The sequence below is a fragment of the Anarhichas minor genome, unplaced genomic scaffold, assembly GCF_050575085.1.
Source record: "Anarhichas minor isolate MPS153535 unplaced genomic scaffold, ASM5057508v1 ptg000045l, whole genome shotgun sequence".
Taxonomy (NCBI): Eukaryota; Metazoa; Chordata; class Actinopteri; order Perciformes; family Anarhichadidae; genus Anarhichas; species Anarhichas minor.
This window is the reverse complement of record NW_027466491.1, coordinates 7,126,976-7,153,287: the sequence shown is the minus strand read 5'-3', so window position 1 is coordinate 7,153,287 and position 26,312 is coordinate 7,126,976. Positions and strand designations below refer to the sequence as shown.

The following is a 26,312-nucleotide window of genomic DNA, read 5'->3' as shown; positions in this document are numbered from 1 at the left end:
GAAAGTCACAGCGATTAAAAATAGTAAAGATTGGGCGGGAAAAGAAGGTGAGTGGGAGGACTGGATAGATGCAGTAGAAGTGGATATTCATACTATAAATAGTAATGTATGGCAATAGAAGAGAGGAAGGAAGAGCAAGGAAACGAGTGAAATGCTTTGGAGCAGAATCAAAAGCTAAACAGACTTTACCTTACCTTGGACTGCACTTTATTTGGCTCTGTATTTGGCGCGGGCCTTAATCTCCCACTTTTATCCGTGTTTAGGGATGGCAATGTCCGTCTGTTGGTCCACTATTTTGGTCCAGATTTGAATTTCCAAAGTTTTCTTTTAGCGCAACGTTTTTGGAGACGTGGTGCCACCACGAGGTTGACATTTTTGTTTTTGAGTGAAATGTCTCAACAAATATTGGATAGATTACTGTGAATTTTGTCCATGTTGTGTAAAACTCCTTCACCAGGACAACTTTATAAAGTGGTACTATATGAGATGTTGTGTTTTCAGCTCTGCTTTGGCAAATAAAACATAATTAACGCAGCTCTAACATCTGTATAGATTCATATTTTTGAGCTTTGTTGTTGTTTTCTTACATAGATTGTTATTCCTGTCATTAGTGCATTCCCATGATCTGTCTGCAAAACAAACTCTGTTGGTAGATAAGTTTAAGTCAACATGTGCAGACCTTGAAAGTGCTGGAAAGAACAAAGATACCAGGACGCGTCTTTACGGGATCATCTTCCTTCGTCTCCTCACCTCAGTTTCTATACCGCTGGCCCTTTGTGTACACCTCCCCTGCCCTCCCTACTGTCACCATGAAGGGAGGCCATTGTGGCTCCGCAGCTTCGGGTTGAACTGTGGAGGTGCAACGGGTTTCCCTGGCACATCATAACTGATCTAGATCCAGCTCTCTGCCTGAGGCTCTGGATGAATCTGCCAAGCTCACAGCTGTTCCCCTCCATTACTCCCTCAGTCCCCCCCTCTATCTTTTCCTTCCCCTTCCCCTCCCCTCCTCCTCTGCCTGCTAATGAGAGACAGTAAGCTAATTAAAAGTATCGATTGCCATTTTGTTAACTTAAAGCTTTTTTTTTTTTTCTGTCGTCACCTTTTTAGAGGTAGGTACACAAGAGAGTCATCTTTCCTCTCTGAAATGATTCTCCGGCCGAATTAAGAATCCACCGACCTCCTTCTCTCTTTCTGCCAAGTCTCCTCTCTCTCGCCATCTATCACACTCCCTCTCACACTCTCTCTCTCTCTCGCTCTCTCTCTCTCTCTCTCTCTCTCTCTCTCTCTCTGTCGTCTCTTCACAGCCACAACACCAAGACAACATCGTGGCTGGACCCGAGGCTAGCCAAGAAGGCAAAGCCGCCCGAGGAATGCAAAGAGGATGGTGAGTACTGCGTCTTTATCTTCTATTTTTCCTTTCCTTCTCATTTCCTTGCTCCTCGTGTTCATACATTTTAATTGCACAAGTTCCCCACAGCATAAATCTTTCAAGATTTAAACCTTTGCCTGTTGATTTGATGAGATGCATAGATTTCGTACGAGACTTCAGTTCATTTGAGGGACATTTGCTGATTGTTGTGAGCCGGCGTAGGATTTTTTTTTTTTTTTTTTGGTGTTATGCAGTGAAAATGTTGGCGTGTGTGTGTGTGTGTGTGTGTGTGTGTGTGTGTGTGTGTGTGTGTGTGTGTGTGTGTGTGTGTGTGTGTGTGTGTGTGTGTGTGTGTGTGTGTCGCTGGGGATAAGAAGCCCCATGATATGTGTTTAAAGCCCGGGTCCAGAGAGACTGGAGGTTACAAAGACTTCTTTATTCTCAGGGAGATGTGGAGTGTCCTTCACCCGCCCACGCACACGACAAACACACACCAGAAAGAAAGGAGAAAGGATGAATGTCAATGCAGCGGGTTTCTAGACGAGCGTACATAAATACCAGTGTGTCATCTATCTCTTTCGCCCTCACTCCCACTTCCCCATTCGTCTTTTCTTTATGTGTGCGACTGAGAGGAGATATATCGCCTGAGTTATAGACGGGGAGGTAGTGGAGCTGAGTGGGGCTGGATTTTGGAGATGGACAGAGACAACAAATAAGAAATGACAGTCGGGGGTTTTTTTGTGTGTTTTTTGTGAGTCTGAGTGAGTGTTTTGGTGTATGTCCATGGTGGGAGGGTAGGGGAGTTTGTGTGCCTATTCCTGGTAAAGGTGTAACCACACGGCTGGAGTTTCTCTAAAAATACATTTGGTGCTGACACACGAGCGGACAGAGAGACGGACAAGCACTCCTGAAAACTGTTTTCAAACGACTCTTTGCTTTTGCTTCAACCTGCCAGGTGTGTGGGACCTTTCAGTGCTGAGTGGGGCTGCAGCTAATTATTGTTATTATCATCAATTAATCATTGTGCTACTTTTTCTGTTTAATGTTCAGTTCCCAGACCCAAAGGCGATGCCATCAAACTGCTTGTTTAGTCACTGACTAACAGCCCAAAACCCCAAATGATTCAATTTCCATTGAAATAAAACAAAGTCAGTCCACCACTTTGGTCCACAATGAAATATCTAGTGGATGGTTTGCCGTGAAGTTTGGTACAGACAGTTGCGTTCCCAACAACATGAACAGTAATAACTTTGGTGATCACTTAACAATCCATTTAGCAGCATCATCAAGTTAAGATTTGTCCAGTATTTTGGTTTTATGTCCAAATACCTGCAAAGCCAATGACATTCCCATCGACCTCAGTTGTAGTTTGTGTTTAGTGCTAATCAGCAAATGTTAGCATGCTAACACGCTAAACTAATATGGTGAATCCTACACCTGCTAAACATCAGCATGTTAGCATTGGGTGCATATTAGCATGCTGACATTAGCGTTTAGCTCAAAGAACCACTTTGACTAAGAACAGTCTCACAGAGGATAATATCAGATGGTTAGGGTTAGTTAGTTAGGGTTAGTTAGTTAGTTAGTTAGTTGTTTTTGCAACCAGAGAGAATGTAAGTTTCCGCATTAGCTTCACCTTGCAGACCCGGGGGGTTGCTGCCTGGACAAAGCAAATGTTAAGAGGTGTTTGCAGACGCCGTTTGACTGCAGCAAGATAGAGTGAGGGGAGGAGGAATGGCACCTGGTCTGAAAACATTTGCACAGTGTGTGATGGCATTAAACACGGGCACTGCTTCCTGTTGACACATTGGCTGTTTCATCTTTGCAGTAGAATTACTTCCCTGATCTTGCGTTTTATTCAAAAGTGCTGTCGCTGAATCTCCCCCGTTCCCTCTCAAGCTTAAGACATTAAAGGGAGACAGATCTCCAACATGATGAAATGACAGAGAACCAAAGACGGAGACGCCTGTGGGGAATTACTCAAAATTTGATTTTGCCTTTTATCTCCAGCACTTCCAATCTTATTTATCCACCAAGGACACTCCACCAGGGGAGGTGTGCTGATATTTGTGAGGACTGTTATTGATCTGGTTGGGCAACTAATCCAGTTAGTCCTAGAATGTAGTGCTTAATGGTGGCAGCTGGTCTGTATGTGAGTAGACACACATGACCATTGTTGGGCCAATAGATATTCATAATTTTCTGTCAGACTCTGAGTGAGTTGGTGCTGACTGTCTGGAAATAAAGTAATTTTTTGCCTTTTTTGTGCAAAAATAAACGTTTTAGCTTGTCTGTCGCTCATCCTTTGTGGTCCAGACTGAATATCTCACGGCCATACACTAGACCAGGTTAGAAGATGTATTGTAATAACGTTGGTGACCATTTTGTTTCATTTTAATTCACCCAATACTTTGGTTTATGTCCAAATCCCTGCAAAGCTAATGACATAACCGTCAACCTCAGTTGTAGAGCTAATTAGAGCATGCTAACACGCTAAATTTAGATGCAAAACGTTACACCTGCTAAAATCAGCATGTTAGCATTGTTATTGTGAGCGTGCTAACATGGCGAGGTTAGCGTTTAGCTCAGAGCATCACTGTGTAAGTACAGCTTCACAGAGCTGCTAGCGTGGCTGCAGAGGGATGTTTGTTCCTGATTTTAAAGATTTCTTGTTCTCACATAGATTCAGGCGTTTGTTTTATGACATAATCATTCAGTTTTTTCACCTCTGCATTCACCCAGCTGTTCAGCGTTCGCGTCTTCTCGACTGTCTGCAGTAAAAGTGTGTTTCCAGTTTAAGGGGTTTGTGTGAGCAGCCACATGAGAGGTGTGTTGTTCCCTCCAAAAACCTCCAAAGGCCCCGTGGCACCAGCCAACCCTCGAGAGCTGAGCTCAGTTAGGGAGAGAAAAGCTGCCTCTGTAAATTTGCTATTGATTGGTGGAAAAGGTAGACGTGTGAGTCGGTGTTTGGACCCGAGCCATGCTTTGATAAGCGCTAACAGGATTGCAGGGTGGAGTCGGTGAGCTGTGACGGGACAACAGGCTCAGAGGAGGAGGAAGAGGAGCAGAGCGAGAGTATTAAGCGTGGAGTTTGACGCACATTGGTGCGCAGTAAAGACCAGGTGTGGAGGAAGTATTTAGATCCTTTACTTAGATTTAGCAACACCACAAAATACTCCAGTAAAAAGAAAACCATGTTTTGTGCTGTCAAAAATGTAGGTATTATCATGAAAATGTACTTTTAAAGATTATATAAACTACTTTGTTTTGAGGTAAAATTCAAAAGAGTGTTCAAAATGTTGGTAATAATCCTTCATTGCACAGGAAAACTGTGTGCGCACAACCGCACTAAGTTCGGTAGGTCAAAGTTCAAGCAGGAAGTGGATCTGAAAACTGTGATGGATGTTTACAATGGACATCTCAGCAATATTGTTTTTACCTGCTTAACAAGTGATAGCTGTAGCAAAGAAAGTGGAGTAAAAAGTACAATAATTCCCTCTGAATTATTGTAGAATTATAGTATAAAGAAGTCCAATATGGAAATACTCAAGTAAAGTACCTCCAAACTGTCCTTAAATGCAGTAGGTGAGTAAACGCTTCCACCGCTGGTAAAGACAACTTGTTCTCTCTCATGTTGAATGTCAGCTGCAACACATACAAACAGATTCAGTGAAAATAAATGTGTGTTTCGGCTCAGCGCGCTCATTCCTGCGCGTTCAAAGGAGCGACGGCTCCACTGAAGATGGAGCAGTTGACATCACAGACGCCTTGTTGTTACATAACTCACACTATATATTTTCCTCTGCCTCCATCTTTCTCACCTTCTCTCCCTACCTCCATATCCGTCTTTGCCCCCTCCCACTTGTCCTCCTGTCTCCTGTTCTTGTTATGGTGGACGAGTAGAACTAGGACAGGCAAACAGAACCTCGCTGTTTGCTTTCATTCTCCCCCACTCTTAAAGTTGCTTCCCCCCGGCCTGCCAAATATTTGTTGGCTGAGAAAAACTCGAGCGTGCCCGTTGTTGCTTCACTGTTTTTCATCTCAGGTATGCCAAAGCAGGTAGCGAGAATCCCCCTGATAAGTGAATTAAAATCAGACAAAACTCCAAGATGTGTTTTCGTCACTATTTCAGCATGTTTCATCAGACGACATCTGGAAATAAGCGCTAAGCACACACAGCACCGGGTGTACAGTATATGAGTAAACGTAGTCACATAGAGGGATTCCAACTTTGATGATGCTCAGGTTTGAAGGATTTTAATCGTATTACAGCGTCCTTTGTCTTCTGTCTGCCTGTGTCCCAGCAGACTTCACTCGTATGAAAACAGACAGCACCAAACCTGGACGTGTAATTACATTCTGGTCATGTGAGGAGCTTCACAGGCAGAAGTTATTATGGTCTCTCTCAGGCTGGCGTTGGACTCTCCCATCTTGTCCTCTCTCCACATAAAGCAGGGCCTGTGTTTTTACTCTATTTTCTTTTTCTCAGTTAAAAAAAGCCGCCCTCTGTGTGCGTGTTCCACCGATACTTCATCACGTATGTCCACGTGAACACTGCAAGGCTCCAGTTTTGGAAATGTCACCTCTCCTGTTCGCTCAGTTGTACTTTTAGCCAGCTCAGTGGAACCTTTTGTGATCTTTTTTTTGGGGGGGAATGCAGGAAGTTTTTTTTAGGGGACACTGAATGCAAGAACACACTCTTTTCACGGTGCTCGCGCGCGCGTGTGCAGTCCTACAGGTGAGTGATTATAGACGGAGAGACGCAGCGCCCTCCTTCACCTTGAGACTCCTGCAGCAGGCACGAGGAGTAGCGGGGAGGGCCAGGTGAAGCTGTCTGCAAAGTGATTGATGGGTGTATTTTGAGAACATCCCCAACAGAGCATGCCTGAGGCCTGGAGATTGGAAGGAGGATTCAAAAAGACTGTGTGGCAGTTGTGTGTGTGTGTGTGTCTGTGTGTGGGACGCGTGCATGCTGAATTAGCTGTCAGTGTGTGTGTGTATGTGGTTCAGCAGCAATGGATGTTTTTATCTGCATCCAAGCCAACTGATATACTAAGTTGAGCTTGGTAATAAATCAACATGATATCTTGATATAAGATCCCGTGTTGTGTGGGATTTGGTTATCGTGATATCAAGATGTATGACTTTCTAGGTCTTTCTGGCTGCGTTCCAGTTCAAGGATAATGTCGACCATCTTTTTCATTCTATACAAATATGAATTGATCCGAACGTGTATTACTTGTGTTGCCAAACCTTGATATACTGTAGCGTATCCCACAGATTTCCCACTATTGAAAACTCATGCACATGCACAGGGTGACATGTTCCTTCATAACGTTGGCACATCAGTTTATTTTGGTCCCACATACACCGTCCTGCTGCCAAAAATACTCCAAATACCCGAGCACCAAACATGTATTAATCCACAGTATAAAAATAGTCCAAGACAAACACGCTGTTTACTCTCGTTTGAGTAATGTTTGCTACGAACTACAGAGCCCAGCTGTTTTTGGGAAGTTGCTGAGCCTTCTTTTAAATAAAACTATATCTTATATATTTGTGAACTGTATTAAGGACACTTCAATAGGGATTAATGTGCTCGGTGCCGAGTCCCACATATAGGATGGGGAAGTCAGAAAGTGTTGAGACGACGGACTGATGCATTGTTCGGTTGGTTTGTTTTTCATTTCTTTTAAGTGAAGTACTTTTTTGAGTTTGAGTGTTTAAGCCCCGTAAAAAGGAACAGTGAATCATTACAACTTCACATTACACATCATTTTGAAAGCACAAATAGTGATTCCTCGTGGTCCTGTGGATGCAATGGAGGCACGGGAGAACCAGAACCAGGCCTGAGCGGGGCAGGTAAAATGAGGGACTTTCTAAAGGGAATCTGGTGCTCAGAAACACTACCGGTTTTGTCCACAGGGGCCGCCACAATCAACCCAATTTGAAAGTTCCTCTTAGTAGCTTTAAAATATACTGCACAGCAGTGCTAATTCCCATCTGGTATTTTATTTATAACCAATTTCCAGATACATGTATCACAGGTTATATCCGAAGATGTTCTTTATATTCTCCCACAGCACACATTCAAACGTGTCCAAAACCCGAAAATGTTCATTTGGCTATTGTAAAAAAAAATATATTCACATTGAACAAAGCAGAAACCTTGATTATAATTTGTCTTAAAGATGTACTTGATTGTCAAACTTGTTGCAGATTAGTTTTCTGTCAATTTACTAATCAAGTGATTCTTTCAACGGTTATAGAATTACTGCATTGTGAGAAGATTTCATCCATATTTCCAACCTGTCTGCCTAATTTGATACAATTTCGTTAGAATTTGATTATGCTCAAATTATATTTCCGATCAGTATGTTGCGAGACCATTTGACTTCAGCAATTTAAAGCAAGGCAGAATCATGCAATTGCTTTTAACACCATCCGATATTTCTCTTTTTTAAAGTATTTGTCTGTTTTGACTCTAATTGAGTTAGAAATATGTTGAATCCAATTCAGCTTAATACATAATCTAGTCTAATCGACAGCATCCAGGAAGCCGTTATAAAAGAAGCTACTTTACATAATTTAAGACCGAACAAAAGGGTCTCACAAAGAAAGCACTTTCTCTGCTCCACCCCTGACTCCACAGGGACAGTGAGCGGGTTCAGTAGAGCAATAGTGCAGATGGAAAGCAGAAGAGGAGAAAGTATGTGTGTTTTTGTGTGCAGCTGTAAGTTGTTGTCTGTATTTTCACATGGAGCTCCCCAAGTACACCAGAACTTTGGAGGCAAAAGAGGAGAGAATAAGTGCCAGGTCACAGTTCAGTACGTCTCCTTCTGTCCCTGGAATGTCCTGATAAGCTAGAAGCTTGTGAATTCAGCTTCTTCTATTTTTTTTTCTTTTCTCATTTTCATTCTGGAGCTCAGCTATTGTCTGCTCGCTCTGAGACGGGGACCAGTGGGACCGAGCGGTAGAGGGAATGTAAGGACATGCATTTCTCCGCAGCGCAGGTGCTTTTTTAACAGGGGAAAAAAACTGAAGCTCATTGAAATGGAGCACAACACGCCGCGAAGAGAACACTGTTGCCAGCAATTGACGCAATTAACTGATGTGTTGTCAGTGCCGTGGCTGTTGCATTGACTTTTGCTGTCACGGTGGAGATGTATTGGTTTGTTAATGATCTTCTAAAAGACTTGAACCATGAGCCTTTTCCCCCGGTGGCTTCTGATGTGAAAATATGAGGGTATCTCTCAGTGCATCAATCCGTGTCACACCCTGTCCCGGCCTGTGTAGTTTTATCACACTGGAAACAGATATATGATTATCTGACATCTATTAGCTTGTGCACTTGTCCTCAGGGAGCCTTGGCATGTTGATTATGTAGTTACAGTCGTAACATATGCGAGTGCTGAGCATGCGTGCAGTAGCTTCATTGCACGGGCCTAATAGATAGATATCTAAGGTACGTGGCTATACAATGTCTGCCTGCCCCTGTGTTATGTTGTATTGTCCCATGACAAAATGCGAAAGTCGACAGTCATGAATCGTGTTTAAATCAATCGACGGCCAATTCTTTCTATGGTGTCCAACGGACGACCCGTTTCTAAATCCTGATCATATTTTTATCCTACAGTCTGATGCCGATCATGACCAAGATCTTAGTGCGACAATGTCAGATCACCGTTACTGCAGCGTAAAGACACCTTAAAGGAGCAGTGTGTGGGATTTAGTGACGTCTACTGGTGAGGTGGCAGATTGCAGCCAACTAAATACCCCTCTGCTCACCTCTCTCTTTCCAAGCACGTCGGGAGAACTACGGTGGCCTTCAGGTGACATAAAAAGGCTCATCATGTGTGTGTGCTGCTCCAGCCTCTGTCCCTTAATAAACAACCATTTATTCTTCACTCCACACCCCCCTCTAGTGAAACAAAAGAAGCTCGTGCTTAACCAACAACAAGCTCAGCGACGCCAGGGAATATTGCATGTGACAGGGCCGGCCAGCGTCTTTTTCTTTACAGCTTTGTTGATTGTGCTTTTGATTGTGACAGGCAGGAGAGTGAATATCTGCACATATGTGGGAAAATGGTCCTCTTGTTGACTGAGGAGATAGCCGAGTTTATAAATCACAGCTTCTACTGGCCGAGGAAATATTTACTTCTGTTCATCAGCATTGTCAAGTCTACCAAAAATATCATATTTGAGTCACAATCAGTCATTTTAGTGGTTCCTGAGAAGACAAATACCAGTGATGGGAATAAAAGGATAGAAGATTCAAAGAGAGCGTCATCAAGCACTCTGCCGTGTTTGCTTTTTGTACAGACGGGGTTGTTTTGAGCCTCAGAAGGTTAGCTGAGGTTTTCCACCAGGAACATTTCTGCTGATCGTCAAGGTGGACCTGCAACCCTGGCTAATCTTAAAATAAATGGCTTCATTTTTCTGCAAACACCGCTATATATCACCTTGAACATGGTGGGAATTGAATTCACAGGTGGTCTGGGTGTATTAATGTTCTGTTGGGCAAGCGGGCAGCAGGTTCTGTCTCTGCTATAGAAACAAATAGTGCCTGCATGTGATACCTCATTTTGCTCCTGGGGTCTGCTGGCATTATTTGGAGAAGTGAGCTCACCAGACCTCTGCAGCCCAAAAAGGTTTGGAAATTTTAAATATTTTAATACATTTGACTACGGTTTGATCAAAGAAGGAGCAGCCAACGAGTGTGCACTGTTCATTTCATGTTATGAGATATCAAAATCACAGTTATTCTACCATAAAATCTGAATCTGTGATTTCAGTGACATTTGAGGAAGGAGACTGGGATAATTATGGCCAGTGTTGGAGCTTTGGCACATGTTCTTTGTCTGTGGTGGCATTTCAGAGACTTCAGTTTGAGGTTTAGATAATTGAGGTTGGATTGTGCTTGCAAAGAAAGGGCTCTGCAGTAGGTGAGTGTGAACCACCGCTGAAAACAACAGCCCACTAATAAATGTGTTAGGACGTTTATATGTCGTACTGTATATGTCTTTGGTGTGTGCTGCCAAATGTGTGTTCTCAAATCAGTGTTCCCTAAACATCACACCTTAGCCAGTGGATGTTTTGCTCATATGGACCTGCCCACACTTTAATTAATCGGTTGTGATGTGTTTTTCACAGTAAACTCGCTGCTTGAATTCAAAGGTGACCGGAACAGTTCAGCATCCGGTAGAAAAAAAAAAGGACTTTCATATTTTCTTTGGTGACGTCAAAAGGCTTGAATCACTGAAAATGATTGGGTTCGGATGGATGAAAAGAACGAAAGGCAACAGGACACGAGTAAATCACTGCAGTGTCTGCGGGCTGTGTGGTTTGCCCCAAAAAAAAAAAAGAAAACTGAATAAAAAATGCACGAGCTTGTGAGCATGAAACTTCCAAAAGGCCGGCTCTGACTGTGAGACCGCGTGAGGGATGAGAGGATACTTGAGGAAGGAAGAAGTAGCGATGGAGACGGAGGGGAAATAAGGTGAAGAGGAGAGATATCATTGAGTGGCGCTGGGGGAGAGAAAATGTGGGGAAGATGCCAGGATGCCTCCTGCTGGCAGTAAATGGCCCTCCACCTGTGACTGCAGGATGGATGTTGTGGCATGACTTGAGATTGCAAACACTATTCCGCTCGCTTCGGGGCTCCATCATTTTCCTACCTGGAAATTTCACACCGGCTTGACATTTCCTCCGTGGACGCATGCAGCATGGCGGTGATAAGCAGTGCTGGCTTTCTATGGCAGACACACACACACACACACACACACACTCTCCTTGTCCCGAGTTAGCTCTCCATCGCAGGCTGCTGACAGAGAGGTTATAGACGACACTCAGCGGAGCCAAACAAGAGACAGGGAAGCAAAGAGACAATCCACCCAAGTTCAGCGTTTATCGGCACACCGCTCAGTGGAAGCAACAGCATGTCGTGGTGTGTACGTGTTCATGTGAGTCTCTGCTGCAATGACAACACTTGAAAGGCAGCCTGCGGAATAGTGGCCACTGTGGCCACGAGTAACAACTACAGGATCATTTATGGCATTACATTCTAAAGAGCAACAGTAGCAGTGGAGAAGAGACATAAAGCTCGTGGTCAGGCTCAGTAATGTCTGCTAACATTAGCTACTACACACCAGACCAAGTAAAGCTGCAGCAGAACCCTGAGACTGTATTGAGATAAGCAACGCAGATTTTGATCAAAGGTTCTCAACTTTTTTTTCATGTTTGTCCCTTTGAATGATTTGTCTTGTTTACAATCCGTCTGATCACTTGTGTTTCTTAATTGCTGCGTTCCCAGATTTCAGCATTTCACACGATGAGTACAACATCCTCGTAAGTGGAATGAGCGAGCCAAACGAATGGAACGTAAGACGGTGTAATGTTTTTTTGGGGTGTTTAGAGGAGCTTCGTTTGTCGAGTCTGTCTTCCCTTCTCCTGAAAGCGGAGACATCTCTGGCTTCCTGCTGCTCTTCTTATGGACATTTTAATATAAAAAGCTTTTCACAGGAAGACTGCTGAACCCTTTGATCTCCCACATTTGTGTGCGTCTGTGTGTGTGTGTGTGTGCATATGCAAAATGATGGGGAGGGTAAGTGTGCGCTCGTGTAAAGTAAGTAACGTAATGTGTGTGTGTGTGTGTGTGTGGCGCCCAGTAAAGGTGAGAACATGAAACACTCTCCTTCATATTTAATGAGTGGAGATGGGGCTAAGGAATGTTCACAGGAGGTATTCCCGTGGGCTGTCAACCTGCTCGCAGCACGCTGTTATATCACTCACATCCACGCGTGTGTGTGTGTGTGTGTGTGTGTGTGTGTGTGTGTGTGTGTGTGTATGTGCGCCTTTTAGTGAGTGCGCAGGCACAAAATAGTCCGTCCTACTGAAAGTTTAATCATTTGTTTTGAGGGGATGGGGAAAGGGCTTCAGAGAAGCATATGGCGCGTGCACGAGCAATGCACCAGCATTGTTGTGATATTTGTGCCATGTGTGGGAGGGATGGGAGTGTGCGCCGCTATCTCTTGAGTCTGTAAACTAGGCCAGGTAGTAATAAGGAATGAATGCAATGACCATCGAGTATGTTGGGTCCTCGGTGTGTGGCTGTCTGCGTGTGTTTCTCACAGGCTGAGCTCGTCCGGTGCTTCCCTGTCTGGTTAGGAAGGATTTTCTCTGCCGTCATCTCCGCTCTCATCCTGATTAACTTTACATTGTCACTAATCAAAGCCGGTCTGCTCCGCAGCTGGGCTGCACTGGAACACGCTGTCCCCGAGCTCTGCTGCTAGATTCAGCTTAGATGCTATACCAGCAGGAGCTGTGTCCCCATCTTGGCTTCGAATGATCACACTATTATGCTAAAACATCACCGTTTGGGAATATGCTATTAATGCAAATTGCTCTTATCCTGGAAAGCAAACAGGGGGACTTCCTTCTAGACGTGTTTTGAAGAGCCGTGTTTGTTCAGGGAGCTGTGGGCGAAGGAAAGAGGAGAGGGCAGCTTTGAAAATCCTGTCCAGGGTGACTGACGACTGTGAGCGGCTTGAGGAAGTTCAGCTTTGATCACTGAGAACAAAGGCAGCGTGTTCAGCAGTACGGTCCACACACTGAAAGAGGCTGAGAGAGCAGAAATGTCTATGACCTTCACTTCATACAGTTCTTTGGAAAAGTTGCAGGCCACTCTGGAAATGCCAAGTCAAAGCTATTCACTGCCTCTGAGCAGCTACCTTTTAGCCACGTTAGCGACTTGTTTTATTGATGACAACGTCGATTCATCGGTCCAGACTTACAATATCTCAACAAACTGTTGAATGGATTGCCATGACATTCTGTTCAGAGGTTCCTGGTTCCCAGAGGATGAACCTTAGTGATCCCCTGACCTTTCCTCTGGAGTCACTAACTAAGTTGACATTTGTGGTTCTGAGTGAAATCGAAAAACTATTGTGTAGATTGTTGTGAAATCTGCTCAAGAATCTTACAGATCCGGCTTGTTTCATGTCAGCTCACTGTTGCCTTTTTTTTAAACGATGAATCCAAAGTTGAAGCGTTGACATTCATACACTGATATGTGTCGTTCAAATTCTTCTCACAGCATTTCCGCTCTTTGATCCGTCTGTCATCTGACAATAACTGACTGTCGTGTGCTATTTAACTGTTAACCACCGATAGATGTACCAGCTGACACAGGTGCAGGTTCAACAAGCTCGGGGTTTGTGCATGTTCTAGTTTAAAGCTGTTAATCTCGGCAACGTTCTCACATCAAAACCCAATATTTACATCACAGAAAACATGCAGCGCATAAATATTTCACTGATTTAAATTCCGCCACTAGATCTATCAATGTCTGGTGTTATTTTGCAACTCTTTTAAATCAATCGATGTGACAAGCTGCTTAGAAAACATATGTATTCAAATGTTTTTTTATCTCATGTCTTGTCGCCATCCCTTTTTTTTTAATGAAAGATAAGATTTCAGAATATTCACAGGCGTGAATAACGGCCCTCCAGTTAACACAGTTATCGCGCCATCAGAACCCCCTGGTAATTACTGGCAGTAAAACGATGCTGTAGACTAATTCTGCCACAAAGATGTTTTCATGTAAGATCAATATTCTGTTTTAAGTTCATTGAATAAACAAGCCCCTTCGTTATTGTCGTCTCACTGGTGCTCTTCTTCTTCTTCTTCTTTTTTCACAGAGCTTCCGTACGGCTGGGAGAAAATCGATGACCCCATTTACGGCAGCTACTATGTTGAGTAAGTCGGCTACATCTTTAATATGCAACGGCTTGCTTTTGATTTTTCAATGTGGCCCGGTGGTGCTGTGTTAATCATATTCCAATCGCAGCAGTCTGGCTCTGCAGCCAGGAAGCGGCTGCTCCCTCTGTCTGCTTTCTGACGGCTGGCTGTTTGTTTGCAGGGGGAGTTTGTTTGTCTCTGTGTGCTTCTCCATATTTACGTGTGATCCTTCTGTCGGAAACACTCGTCTGCATCTATATCTGTAGCTTAGCTCATGAGCAGAGATCAGTGTGTCTCTTTCTTTAAAAGCCTCTGCATGTCTGTTCACCATCTTCATCTCCACTGCTGCAGTAGCGTGTGCTCTGTATTGAACTGCACGTCCCCTCCCTGTTCGGGGGTGTCATTTCTTTGCTCTCCGTGCTCTATTTTTAGACATGCAGGGGGAGTCATTTGGCTCGACTTTGCTAAAGAAATGACACTTGACTACTTACTGCCTTATGTGCTTATGTGCACTCCCCTCTCGAGATCTTCTTGTCTCGCTTTGTCGTCATGTAAATATCATAGAAGAAGTTGCCAGACCTTGAAATTATGTAACAATGTAAAAAAATATAGTCAAGCTGTTTTGTAATTATCACCATGATACTGGGGTGTTCATTAAAAGATAAAGAGGAGGATGACTGTGTGTGTGTGTGTGTGTGTGTGTGTGTGTGTGTGTGTGTGTGTGTGAGAGCACAATGCAGCCTCAGAGAGTGAGGAAAAGTATCTAATGATGACTAATTATTTCACACTGGCAAATTACATTATTTGTAGTCGTTGACTACATCTTCCAAGTTGCAGACTAAATTAAGAACGACGTGGGACATTTAAGGAAGTCACTGTCCCATGTGTGGGTCTCCTCCCAGTGTCTGATTCACATAACTCTGCTCATAAGACGGGAGGAAAAGCCCAGAGTCGGTCGTTTGTTCTTTTTTTTCTTTTATTTACTCAGCAAGGCCATTCTGCAGCTCTGTTACATAATCTGTGGGACCGACCGTTTAATTAATCATCACAGCAATAGCTGCTGTTGTGCCCAGAGTTTTAGATCTGATCTCTGCTCAGAGGGGGGGGGGGGGTAAGTTAAACGCAGCAGTAGAAAGAGGGAAATCTGAAATCTCTTCTGGTATTTTTTTTTTTTTATCATCACAGCCATATAAATAGAAGGACCCAGTTTGAGAACCCAGTCCTGGAGGCTAAAAGGAGACTCCAGCAGCAGCAGCAGATGCAAAGCCAGGGTCTGTCCTCACTGCCCCTTCCCACCATCTACAGAGGTAAGACCACGGATGAACCCCATTCATTTCCCATTATGAGAGAATATAGTCAAACTCTGTCTGTATGTTTGTAGAGGATATATCTAAGTCAATACAGCTAAGTCTAGCTTAGTCATTTCATTACCTTTCTAAGTTTCAGTCATTTTATTACAGCCCCAGAAAGTTTCTTGTTAGCTTCATATATTGATGTATTGCACATTTTCAAATGTATTATAACCACGTCTATTTAAAAATGAAGAGAATTTGACATAAGTAGTTGCAGTCGAAAACATTTTGGTGGATTATATTCATGTTAACAACACGTATTTATTACAAATTGGAAAACTAACTTCACTGAAATCAGTGAGTTATTATTGTGTAACTGACAGCAATTAACCAACAACAACTTTCAAATATGGGTTTACATAACACCGCAAATTCATACAAGCCGGATCCGGAATTAAAGATGTTCATGTCCACATCAGAATTCATAACATTTACTGTGTAATACTTGAGAAATCTTAAACATTTCGATCTGTACACCAGAATATGTTTTTAATGAGCCATTTCATATGAATTGACCGTCTTAAATCATTACAGTGTGCACAATATGAAACAATACGGGATTCTCTTTTGATGCACACATGTTGCTCGTTAGGAACAAGGCTATTTTTGCGTTGATTGACAGCAAGATGCAACAATGAGTTCATTGTTAAGCGTCAGTCAAACAGTCGGAGGACCAGCAGCATCCTATTGGGACTGATGATAACACTTTGTCATACGAACAGCGAGCATGTGTGGGTTTAAACGTGACTTCATTATTTTGTTTAACGGCTGGTTTGTTGCTACCTGATTCCAGTGCTCAGTCTCCAGCAGCCACAGCAGTGGGATGCACTGCTAGAAAGAATAAAAACTGTCTGGACTCGTGAAGTGGAGGTTTGTTTCCATAGAAACATAGTAGTCCGCCGCTCGAGAGTCGAGAGCCTGTCTCCGTGGTTACACTTTGTGTACATTCCAGTGAGGCTCTCTGTCTTCCCTCTCCCGACCTCCTCCACCTCCTCCCTCCTCCTCTTTTTTCACTCCAAACTTCGGCTGCCAGTGGAGGATGCCAGCCCCTGTTCCACCCTCCCCAGATCCGCCCGAGTTCAGGTCGGCGCGGTGCCCGAGCGCTGCCACAGCCTCGGCGACCCCTCCCGCTCGCCAACCCTGGGCCGCCAGGCCGCCGCGTGTGCCACGTCCTCCTCCGCCGACGCCTCCCCGCTCCGGCGTGTCCTGACTCGGCGGATGAATATGTGCCCCCACCACCAACACCACCACCACCACCACCACCACCACCAGCAGCAGTGTCAGCCACTTCCCACCTCCGCCTGCGCTGTGGTGCTAGAGCAGCCCGTCTGTAGCCCCTTCTCCCTGTGGCACTTTGTCAGTAAGTAGGCCAAGAGAGAAGCAAAGGGAGGCTGACTGTCGTTCTCATGGCTGCCTGCGCTCGTTTGACTTGCTGTAAGCATGCTAGCTCGCAAAGCAAGCTTTTTCGCTTGAGGCAGTTTGAGGATTTGAGTGACGAGCGCTTACCATGACACGTCTAATAGCCCGGCGTGAGCAGGCAGAGAGTGTAATCACTCAGTCGATGTCTGGACCAGTGACGGCAAACAAAGGGATGTAAACTAGCGCACCAGCCTCGTCTCCCTCCGAGGTGAAAAGATGGGAGACTTGGTTGAGTGTAACTAAGCTTGTTGGCTGAGATCCTCTCATTCCTACACACGGCGCCCCTCCCTCCAGAACCCCCCCCCCCTCCCCAGTTCCTCCCTAACCCTCTCAACCATCTTCTCTTGGAGCTGTTCCCTGATTGACAGCATGTCATTTTCCGAATTCTGCTGCTCCCTGGGTAGCCTTTGGTGATGGGACTGAAGACCTGCACCACTGACGCTCTCTGCACCCTTTCTGCCCACTATGTCCCAGCATGGGAAGAGAGGAACGGATATAAGTTCAGTATGTCTACCAGGAGGGATGTTGCATTTGTACCTTTGCACGGTAGCCGCACCTGCATCTTTCAGCACCACCGACCCACCTCTGTCCAAGTTCGCAGTTAAGATCGTACCCTGCCAGTTTTTCCTGTAGCTACACCCATGTCTTACCGGATAAGCTTTCCCCATGCCCCCCCCCCCCCCCCCCCCCCCCCCACCCTGTGAGCACTGCCCTGCACCAGCTTTGAGGTCCTTTCAGCATTTGCTATAAAACGTTCACAGCGGTAGCCGTTTGTATTTGGTTAATTTGTTTGTTTATGTGTCCTTTACAGAGAAGCCGCTGTTCACGCGAGACCCCACTCAGCTGAAAGGCAGTTTTCTGTCCACATCACTCCAAAAGAGCAACATGGGCTTTGGCTTCACTATAATCGGAGGAGACGAGCCAGACGAATTCCTCCAGGTCAAGAGCGTTATCCCCGATGGGCCTGCCGCAGCTGACGGAAAGATGGCCACAGGTAAGCCTCAGGCGTGGCCAGAAACCTCTCACGCAAACCAACAAATACACATTTCTCTTCTTTCATTCAACCATGAACTCCTGTGATACCTGGCAGCGTAAAATACTAAACACAGGGCCACATGAGAGCACACACAGTCAATGAACAACCTTCGCATGCAGCTCAATAAACAAGAACCTGACAGGCACAAAAGAAACTTATCCTCGCTAATTTAATATGACGACATTCCTCCTGAAACACGACTGGCATGTATTTGATCATACATCATACATTTAGATAGCACAGGTGTTAAAATATGCATAACGAGTAGAGCATTTCCAGAGAATTACAGAAATCCCCGTAGATGTCAGCATGACAATTATGTGTGTTTCTTAGAGGTTTCCCGTATCTGGTCCATTTATCAGCAAACCTTTTTCCACATTTCAACTTTTTTAAACGCTCCGCAGCCGACAGATGGTGACATTCAAAACAAACACCCAAATACAAACACGGTACGCGTTTCACATGGTAACAAGCGCACATGGATAACGCACGCATTGTATGCGTGTGTGTGTGTGTGTGTGTGTGCACATGCCTGTGCACCAACTGCAGAGTTTTGTTCTTCCATTTCATCAATCATGAAAGGGACTTTATGGGCACCATAACTCCTGGCTCTGCGGCCACATGATGCGGGTGGAACTGCAGCACGTATGCACACAAACACACACTGGGACGGAGCAGCTGTACTTAAGGTCGAGGGAATGGAACGAGCAGGTGTTGTCAGCATGCTGTGATGTTTCTATCCGTATACTCTGGAGCCAACACGGAGCGTATGGTGGTCGTGTATCACACATAAAGTAAGCTGCTCTGGGAGTTTGCTCTGTAGTGGAGCTAGTGTTCTTCTCCAAATCGCTTTTGAATTCTAATAGATTTCAGTTGTGACTTTTTGCAGAACATTGAGTCATTAAGTCTGTTTCTGTATAAATGTGTCGGTGCAGCGGTCCAGAGCAAGATCCCTTGATGAGTAATAAAGCTTGTCCTGACAATGATGCTTATAAAACATTTTCAGGATCAGTCTTCTCATCCCCTCCTCTCTCTTTCTTTTAGAATTCCCCTCTCTCTCTCACCCCCCCCGTCTCCTCTCCTCTCCACTGCGTTCCTCCCTTCAGCTCATCTCCATCTCTATCTCACCATCCTGCCTCCATCCCCTGCCACTTAGCCCCCCCAGACTGTGTGTCCTACTTCTGCAGTAACAGATAGCTCGGTCACAGTAACTCAGTGGCTCACACGGACGTAGAACCAGGACTACAGAGGTGTGAAATTCACAATTCCAGATATATAATTTGTGCCACTTTCTTTTTCCATCACCCCTCCTGGCTGTCTCCACCACGTGATTACACCACCGGGGGGGAAACATGTTCATGTTCTCTTATTGTAGAAGTTTTTTAGATTATCGGATTTATGACTGGTGGACCGCACTTTTGTCCAGGCGAGATATTTTGTGTTTTGTGAGATGTTAACTGTGATGTTTTAGTGGAATACAGAGCTTGAAGTGGAGAGGCTGTGTTTAAATGCCAGAGGCAAAGTTTAATACAAAATTCAGTGGGTTTGTTTGGTACAATATGTTTCAAACTGGAGAGTCTAACTGCTGTAACTCACAGTGTTACTACAGCGTGTGCTCTATTTGTATAAGATACACGTCAAACTGTGTCAAACTTCACTTACCTTTGTAGTGTTACTAAAATGAGTTAAAAAGTCAGATTCAAACATCACATTTTGATTCAGAATGACAAAGAATAGCACACTGACATTGGGTCCTTTTATTCGGCTAATACGACAAGGTGTTGCTAGCAGATTATGCTAATGTTAGCTCCACGAGTTAGTTGCCTGGATTTGTAATGTTTCCAGCTGACTTACAGTTTAAATTTCCTTAAATATGCACTTAATGCTCCATGATATAGCGCTGAAAGACAGAGGCTAAAGCTTCATGTCGTAGTGTAGTCAGCATCCTTAATGATCCATGTAGAAGACATGTACAGAAAGAAACATCACTGTTTTTTAATTTGCAGTGTTGAGATAGTTGTCCCAGTATTATAAGGAAACATGTAAAGCAACTATCTCTCTTATTACAGCCCTGTGCATGTTGCTTCAGCATGTCAAAATTGACCAAAGCTTTAGCGGACATTTCCATTTATCTTCATCTTCCTATCATCCAACTGAAATGTTCTCTGTCCACATGTCTGTCCTTTGAATATTCTCGACAACCGTTCATCCAATCAACCTCACACTTGGCGGGCGTGTTGCTGAGGACCCAAGGTCGAGTGTGAGCTCTCGAGATCTGCGGGATGTAATTAGGAGTAGTGTGTTGTGTTCACACTGTGCAGAATGTCGAGAGCGGTCCTCTACTTGCTGTTACACCGCCGAACGGGATGCTGGGTTCAGCTCGCTCTCCGTCACTCGGATAAAGGAAGAGAGACCGGAGGTCCATGAGGTCCATTAGTACTTCTCTCGACAACCGTTAATCCCATCGACTTCACACTTGGCGGGCGTATTGCTCAGGAAGCGTCAGTGTCGAGGGTGAAGCTGTTGAGCGGCTCTCCAGAAAGCAGTGACACCGGAGGGCCGAGCTGCTCAGAAAAGTCCCGTTTTAAACGAGCGCTGCACTAGTTATTCTAATCACGTCTGCACGTCTGACACGGCCGTGGTGCACTTTGGACCTCATTTAACCTGACACACACACAGACACACACACAGGCCACAGAGGCCTCTCGTTATGTCGACGGACTCTTGAACACCCCGTTAGCCGGAGATGAATGTGTCATAAGGAATATTCTAGGATGGGACATTGAAAGATGAAGTAGCAACGTGGGCCTTGTTCCCAGTGAGTGTGGTGTTTACGGTCAAGGTCAGTGTGATTTAGAGTATACAAGGGAGCTCCAAGAGGGATTATAATATATATATAATATAAGGGATGGAGAGGGGGCTGTTTTGTGGCCATGAGTGTGTGTTTTTGTCTCGGTTCACCTGTAAGCATAAGTGTTTATAAAGGGTCATTTTAATCTGAGCCCTAGTGGTATCTATGGATTCAGAGTGCATTACTGCATTGAGGTAAAAAAGTCAACAGCTCTATCGAGACATAGTGTCCTTTCCAATACAACTCAATTCACCTCCATTGTCCTGGGACGGTGATAGAAGTTTCAGAGGCAGATGTCACTAAACATTGGCACATAAAGCCAAACCTGTCTCCTGCATCCCCCCCCCCCCCCTCCCCCCGGTCATAAAGAATGAGATCTATGTGCTCAGCGAAGGCGCTTCGAGGTCACGGCACCAGCATTTGTTTTCTGCCAGTGTGCTCAAACTATTGATTGTGACGCTAGTGCTCAAGGCCAACGTCGTCCGTGTTTATCCGGATTAATTAAAAAGTCCCTCACGTCACGTTGCCTCGAGGCGGGAGCTCGCTCCGTCGATACCGGCAGAGCGTTTAAACTTGGAAAGCGTTTGTCAGCAACGCGGTTTACAATGAGGGAACATTTCGGTGACATCTTGCTGTTGTCTCTCAGAGGGGGTCAGCAGCTCGCCTCCACTTCAACAGTCTATCCAAGAAACCCCAGTGAGTTGCCATGTTGCTTTACTGCTGATATAGCCTCCTGCTCACGCTTTAAGGGAAGTGGACAGCATGGAGCTTGTGGTTAACAAGGTGAGGGTCAATCACTGAAGCACACGCCTTCCCTATTAATGATGAAAGATCTTTGTTTTTCCCCTACTCTCTCTGCAGCCACCCGCTCTCTAAAGAGCACGACAATTATACCTGCAATTAGGAAATAATTGTTTTTATAATCAACCTAGGGTAATGCTGTTTGTCAGACTTTTAAAGTGGATCGTGCCTTGTGTTCCCACTGGCCCAGTGTTTTAAAAAACCTGCATGGTGCCGGCACAGCAGAGCACAAAACACTATATTTAGTAATCCGGTTGAGACAAAGATAAGCCTGTGGAGCGCTTTAGTGTGGGAACAGTTAATTGTCAGCTGGGTTTTATCTACGGTGCAGTATATTGCGGGGAACAAATCAAAGCACTTGGCCCCATAAAAGGCAAACATTTCAGCCACTTGTCATCAGCAGCATCCTACACTTGAAAGCGAGATAAGACATTATGCGTGGTAATGTTTATCTGGAGAGATTGTTTATAGCTGAAAGTGAAATCAAAGGAGAGACGGTGCTGATTGAGTACGAGAATAGCTGCAGACAGCCTCAGTCCTTCGCTGTAACACCAGCATCTGTTACTCAATGCCGTTTCTCATTGAGAGTTTCTTTTAGTCTTTCAGACCGGGAGTTTATTCTGCATATTCTAATTTCAAGATAATTAAGTCCATATTACAGCAGCTGCTGTTCAAATTTGAACCGTTTGTGTTTCAAAAAAAGGTTAAGCAGCAATTCATTTGTTCGCATTTGTGCAACTGCTGGTCTCCTGAAGTGGGCGTATTATACATCATCATATCTCCCCTAGCCATGATGTCCTCCTCGAACATCTGTTTCCCAAACTTTATTTCTGGGGAGCCACTCTTTAAAAATGAAAAACCATCGCGATTCAATTCGCACTAAGCCTTATCTATAACTCAAGACAAAAGCAAATTTGTGCATAAATCAATGTTCCTGACCAGCCGATTCTGCATCGCTTCACGTTATCTTGAATAAGTAAACCAGCCATTACAAAGATATACGTTTCATAAATCACAACTTCTTTTTATGCATGTGCTACTGAAAACACATACACATGTTGAGTCCTGTAGGACTTACACATCTATTTTAGTTTGTAAGCAACGGTCTTAATCAAGCTAGTGACGTTAACTCAAGACTTAGGTTTGTGGGGAAATGCTAAACAATGATATTACACTGTTGGTATCCCTGACTAGTGGCATATTGGTGCTTGTCAAACACTCACAGGAAGTTGCGGTTTCTGTAGCTTCTGTTTGAGTTTCAGTGTTCCGGCCTTTACACCTGACCAATATGTTTCCATGTGTCCAGGTGACGTCATTGTCTACATCAACGACGTGTGCGTCCTGGGCACCACCCACGCCGACGTGGTCAAACTCTTCCAGTCGGTGCCAATCGGCCAAAGCGTCACCCTCGTCTTGTGCCGTGGCTACCCTTTGCCCTACGACCCGGAGGAAGCCGGCAACACCACCAACAACACCACCACCACCATCCTCTCCCCGCTGGGCATCATGGAGCAGCGGCCCATCATGGTGAACGGCCGGACGGGCTACGACAACTACCTGGACTATCTCTCCCGCACGGCCCGCTTCGTCACAGACCCCGGCCAGGACCAGGTGAACGCCCAGCAGCAGCTGCTCACCCCTCACCCGGGTGACACCCACCTGGACGGCTCGCTTCCTCCCACCACCGGCACCACGCCTCCCGACAGCGTCTCCATGGCGTCGTCGGGGGCCACCCAGGGGGAACTGCTGACCCTGACCATGGTGAAGGGCGGGGAAGGTTTCGGCTTCACCATCGCGGACAGCGCGACGGGCCAGCGGGTCAAACAGGTGCTGGAGCCTCAGGGCTGCCCGGGCCTGTGCGAGGGCGACCTGATTGTGGAGATTAACAAGCAACACGTGCAGGGATTCGTACACACCCAGGTGGTGGAGCTCCTCAAGGAGTGTGCCGTGGGAGCAGAGACCATCCTGGTGGTTCAGAGGGGTGGAACAGGTAAGATCGATGGCTGCAGGTAGGGACGGTGGGAGGATTGTTGGCTCAACGCGAGCCCTCCAATCTCTCCGGGTCTTCTCCATATTTGCCTTTCTAGTTTCATATCTGTCCGCCTATTCATCTATGTCATCTTTTACTGTTGGAGCCAAGTGTGTGTCTGCGTGTGTGTGTGTGTGTGTGTGTGAGGTCTATTCCAAAGGCTGCAGAAACCTATCATGCAGTCCTGCAGTGCTCAACAATGGCTGGCTGATGCACAGCTCTTTTCAAGTGCCCTTCCCATTTGTTACATCGGGAGAAAGCCGTTCCTTCACTTTACTTAAGTAGATGCCTCTCTGCTCACTGACCCATAACCCAGAGTGGTCAACAAATATCCTGCATGAGGTGCATGCCTTTTGCAGCATTGAGTTATTTTCAAAGTCACTTTTAAATGTATGGCAAACTTTACCCTTTTTTTTGTGAGCCGTGAATAAAAACCCCCAAAATGAAGGCCTGTCAAAAGTAGCACCGTTTTTCACAGAATAATGCTGCTAAACTGCAAATGGCTCTGAAGTGCTTTCCGCCTTGTGTTTTTCAGAACGTGTGGCCCTCTGACAATCATAATTATGCACTGCACCCTGTGTTGAGTCACACACAGGGTTGTGATTTGCAGAATCAACAGGTAGCCGACTGTTTTTCTGTGTGCCGAAACGCCCGTGTGCATTAGACAGCGTACATCTAATGGCGACGCCTTTGACACTGAAAGAAAAAGAAGAAAGCTTCACCGTCGCGTCTTCGTGTGCATCGTTCCAATGGCGGAACGAAAGTTGCGTGTACGCTGTGGTCTGCCTACAAACTGAGCCTGCACACTTATTGAATTGTTGAGCTTGTCCGTCTGCCAGCGATGACACAGCCAAAAGCTCCGACGTTGAAGATTAAACCGCTAGATTTTAATTAAATCTAGAAATGGCAACGGCGGCTCTTAATCAACCGAGCAGATCTGTCTCTGAAACCTTGTTGTTGAGTATTGTCGTATGATTCCCCTCTTTGAGTTTACCTGTCCCCGGTTCTCCTTGGCGTCCTCTCAGTGACGACGCATGAACTTCAGCACTCGCGCTCATTCGTCGTGCGAGCTGGAAGCCGAGCCAACTGGATTGGGGGAAACCAACGCTGCTCTTGCTTTTGTGCGAAACCACTTTGTCATTTTCTGTATTCTGCCCTCTTTGTGTTGCGTAATGTCACATACCGATCATAATGCCAACTGCCTGGTGCCACAGACACCACTGAGACTCACCCACAAAGGTCAGCGGCGCTCTCTGAATAGATTCATTTCTATTAATTTCTTTATTAGGCTGCCCATGTCTCTGCCAGTGAGCTGGGAGCCAAGAAACAGAAGTGAGCTTCTAGCAGGGATGGTTTTCTTATCCCAAAAAGGGGGGGAAATAAATATATTTCAGCCAGCACCTCTGAAATGACATCCGCCGACATATGAACACACTTACACACATGGGGGAGGTCAAAAGTTTTGTGCCACCACCTCAAAAATCTCCAGTCTGTCGACACACTCTTCACACTCAAACATAAAAACACACAGCATCCCATCTGCGCACGAAGCTGACGGAGAAGCGCTCCCGCCATCTGTCCCGGTTCGTCACTCGCTGCAGAGCTTCGGAAGGTCGAAACGAGCGCTCCCGTATAAAACGCAGCCTGTCGGCCCGCGGAGAGAACGGCAACCTTATTTACATGCTATATTTCATCTCATTATTCCGGATCTGGATGTGGCTTAGCTCCACTGCACAACAACACGGCCGGGCGCGGTGTCACATCTGTTTGTGCTGATTTGCTGTGACTTGACAAGCTGCGGGTGCGAGAGGTGGAAAAACCGTCCGTGCCACCCGGTCTGCTCTCACGGCAGCGAGACGCATACGGCACTCACGTGTGCAGAAAGGACTACGGCTAAGAAAAGGAGCCAAATATCCCACTTGGGTGGAGTTTTAGTCATCGTAGATGTCTTGAGAGTATTTTGGGGATTTCAGGAAACACAGTAAGACTTCAGACCCTCCTGGGAGGAAAAACGGTCACAATAAAGTCTTGGTAATTTTTGTCTCTCAACTACTATTTTATTTATGATGGAGATAAACAAGAAAAGTGGAACAAAGGGTGTTTTTTTATTTTTGATGTGGCAAAGCTAATTATTTGTTATTTTTCTTAAAGTCTTGTGATGTTAGCTTTGTTGTCTCTCCTCGAAAGTGCTTTCTACCTTGTGTTTTGTACCTTGGGCGACTGTGGCTAAGTGGAGAGCAGGGTCGTCCTTCAATCAGAGGCGGTTCGATCTAGGCCGCCTCCGCTAGTCGTACGTCGGTCCTTGAGCAAGACGCTTAACCCCACAATTGCTCCCGTAGCTGTGCCTACGGTGTATGAACGTGGACAGTCTGATCGGCAGGTGGCGCCTCGCCCCTGCCATCAGTGTGTGAATGGGTGAATGATGACAAGTAGTGTGAAAGCGCTTTGAGTGGTCGAAAAGACTAGAAAAGCGCTTTACAAGTACAGTTTTCTAACCTTAACCACGGAGTTTTATTGCCGAAACCTAACCAATCCTCTCCCAGCGTTCACCACGTTGCATCGTTCCACAAGTTCAGAAACGTCAGCATTCAAAAATCTTGTGCTTTGCAGAAACGTACAGTGACAACAAGGGTTGTCAGCAACATGAATACTGTATATTAAAGTGGGAACTGTGTCAGACTCCCAGCAGCCACTGCAAGGTTTGAGTAGCAGCTGAT

The 26,312-nt window shown here is 45.4% G+C and overlaps 1 protein-coding gene across 1 annotated transcript in view; it reads left to right on the top strand.

Annotated features, from left to right (window-relative positions):
• Positions 1–26,312, top strand: part of magi2a (membrane associated guanylate kinase, WW and PDZ domain containing 2a) — a 159,929-nt gene that overhangs the window by 108,883 nt on the left and 24,734 nt on the right. Inside the window, exons 6-10 of the mRNA XM_076111856.1 lie at positions 1,305–1,384; positions 14,068–14,125; positions 15,293–15,414; positions 17,690–17,872; positions 22,873–23,556. Coding sequence (XP_075967971.1) covers positions 1,305–1,384; positions 14,068–14,125; positions 15,293–15,414; positions 17,690–17,872; positions 22,873–23,556 — 1,127 coding nt within the window. The remainder of the gene's footprint in view (positions 1–1,304; positions 1,385–14,067; positions 14,126–15,292; positions 15,415–17,689; positions 17,873–22,872; positions 23,557–26,312) is intronic.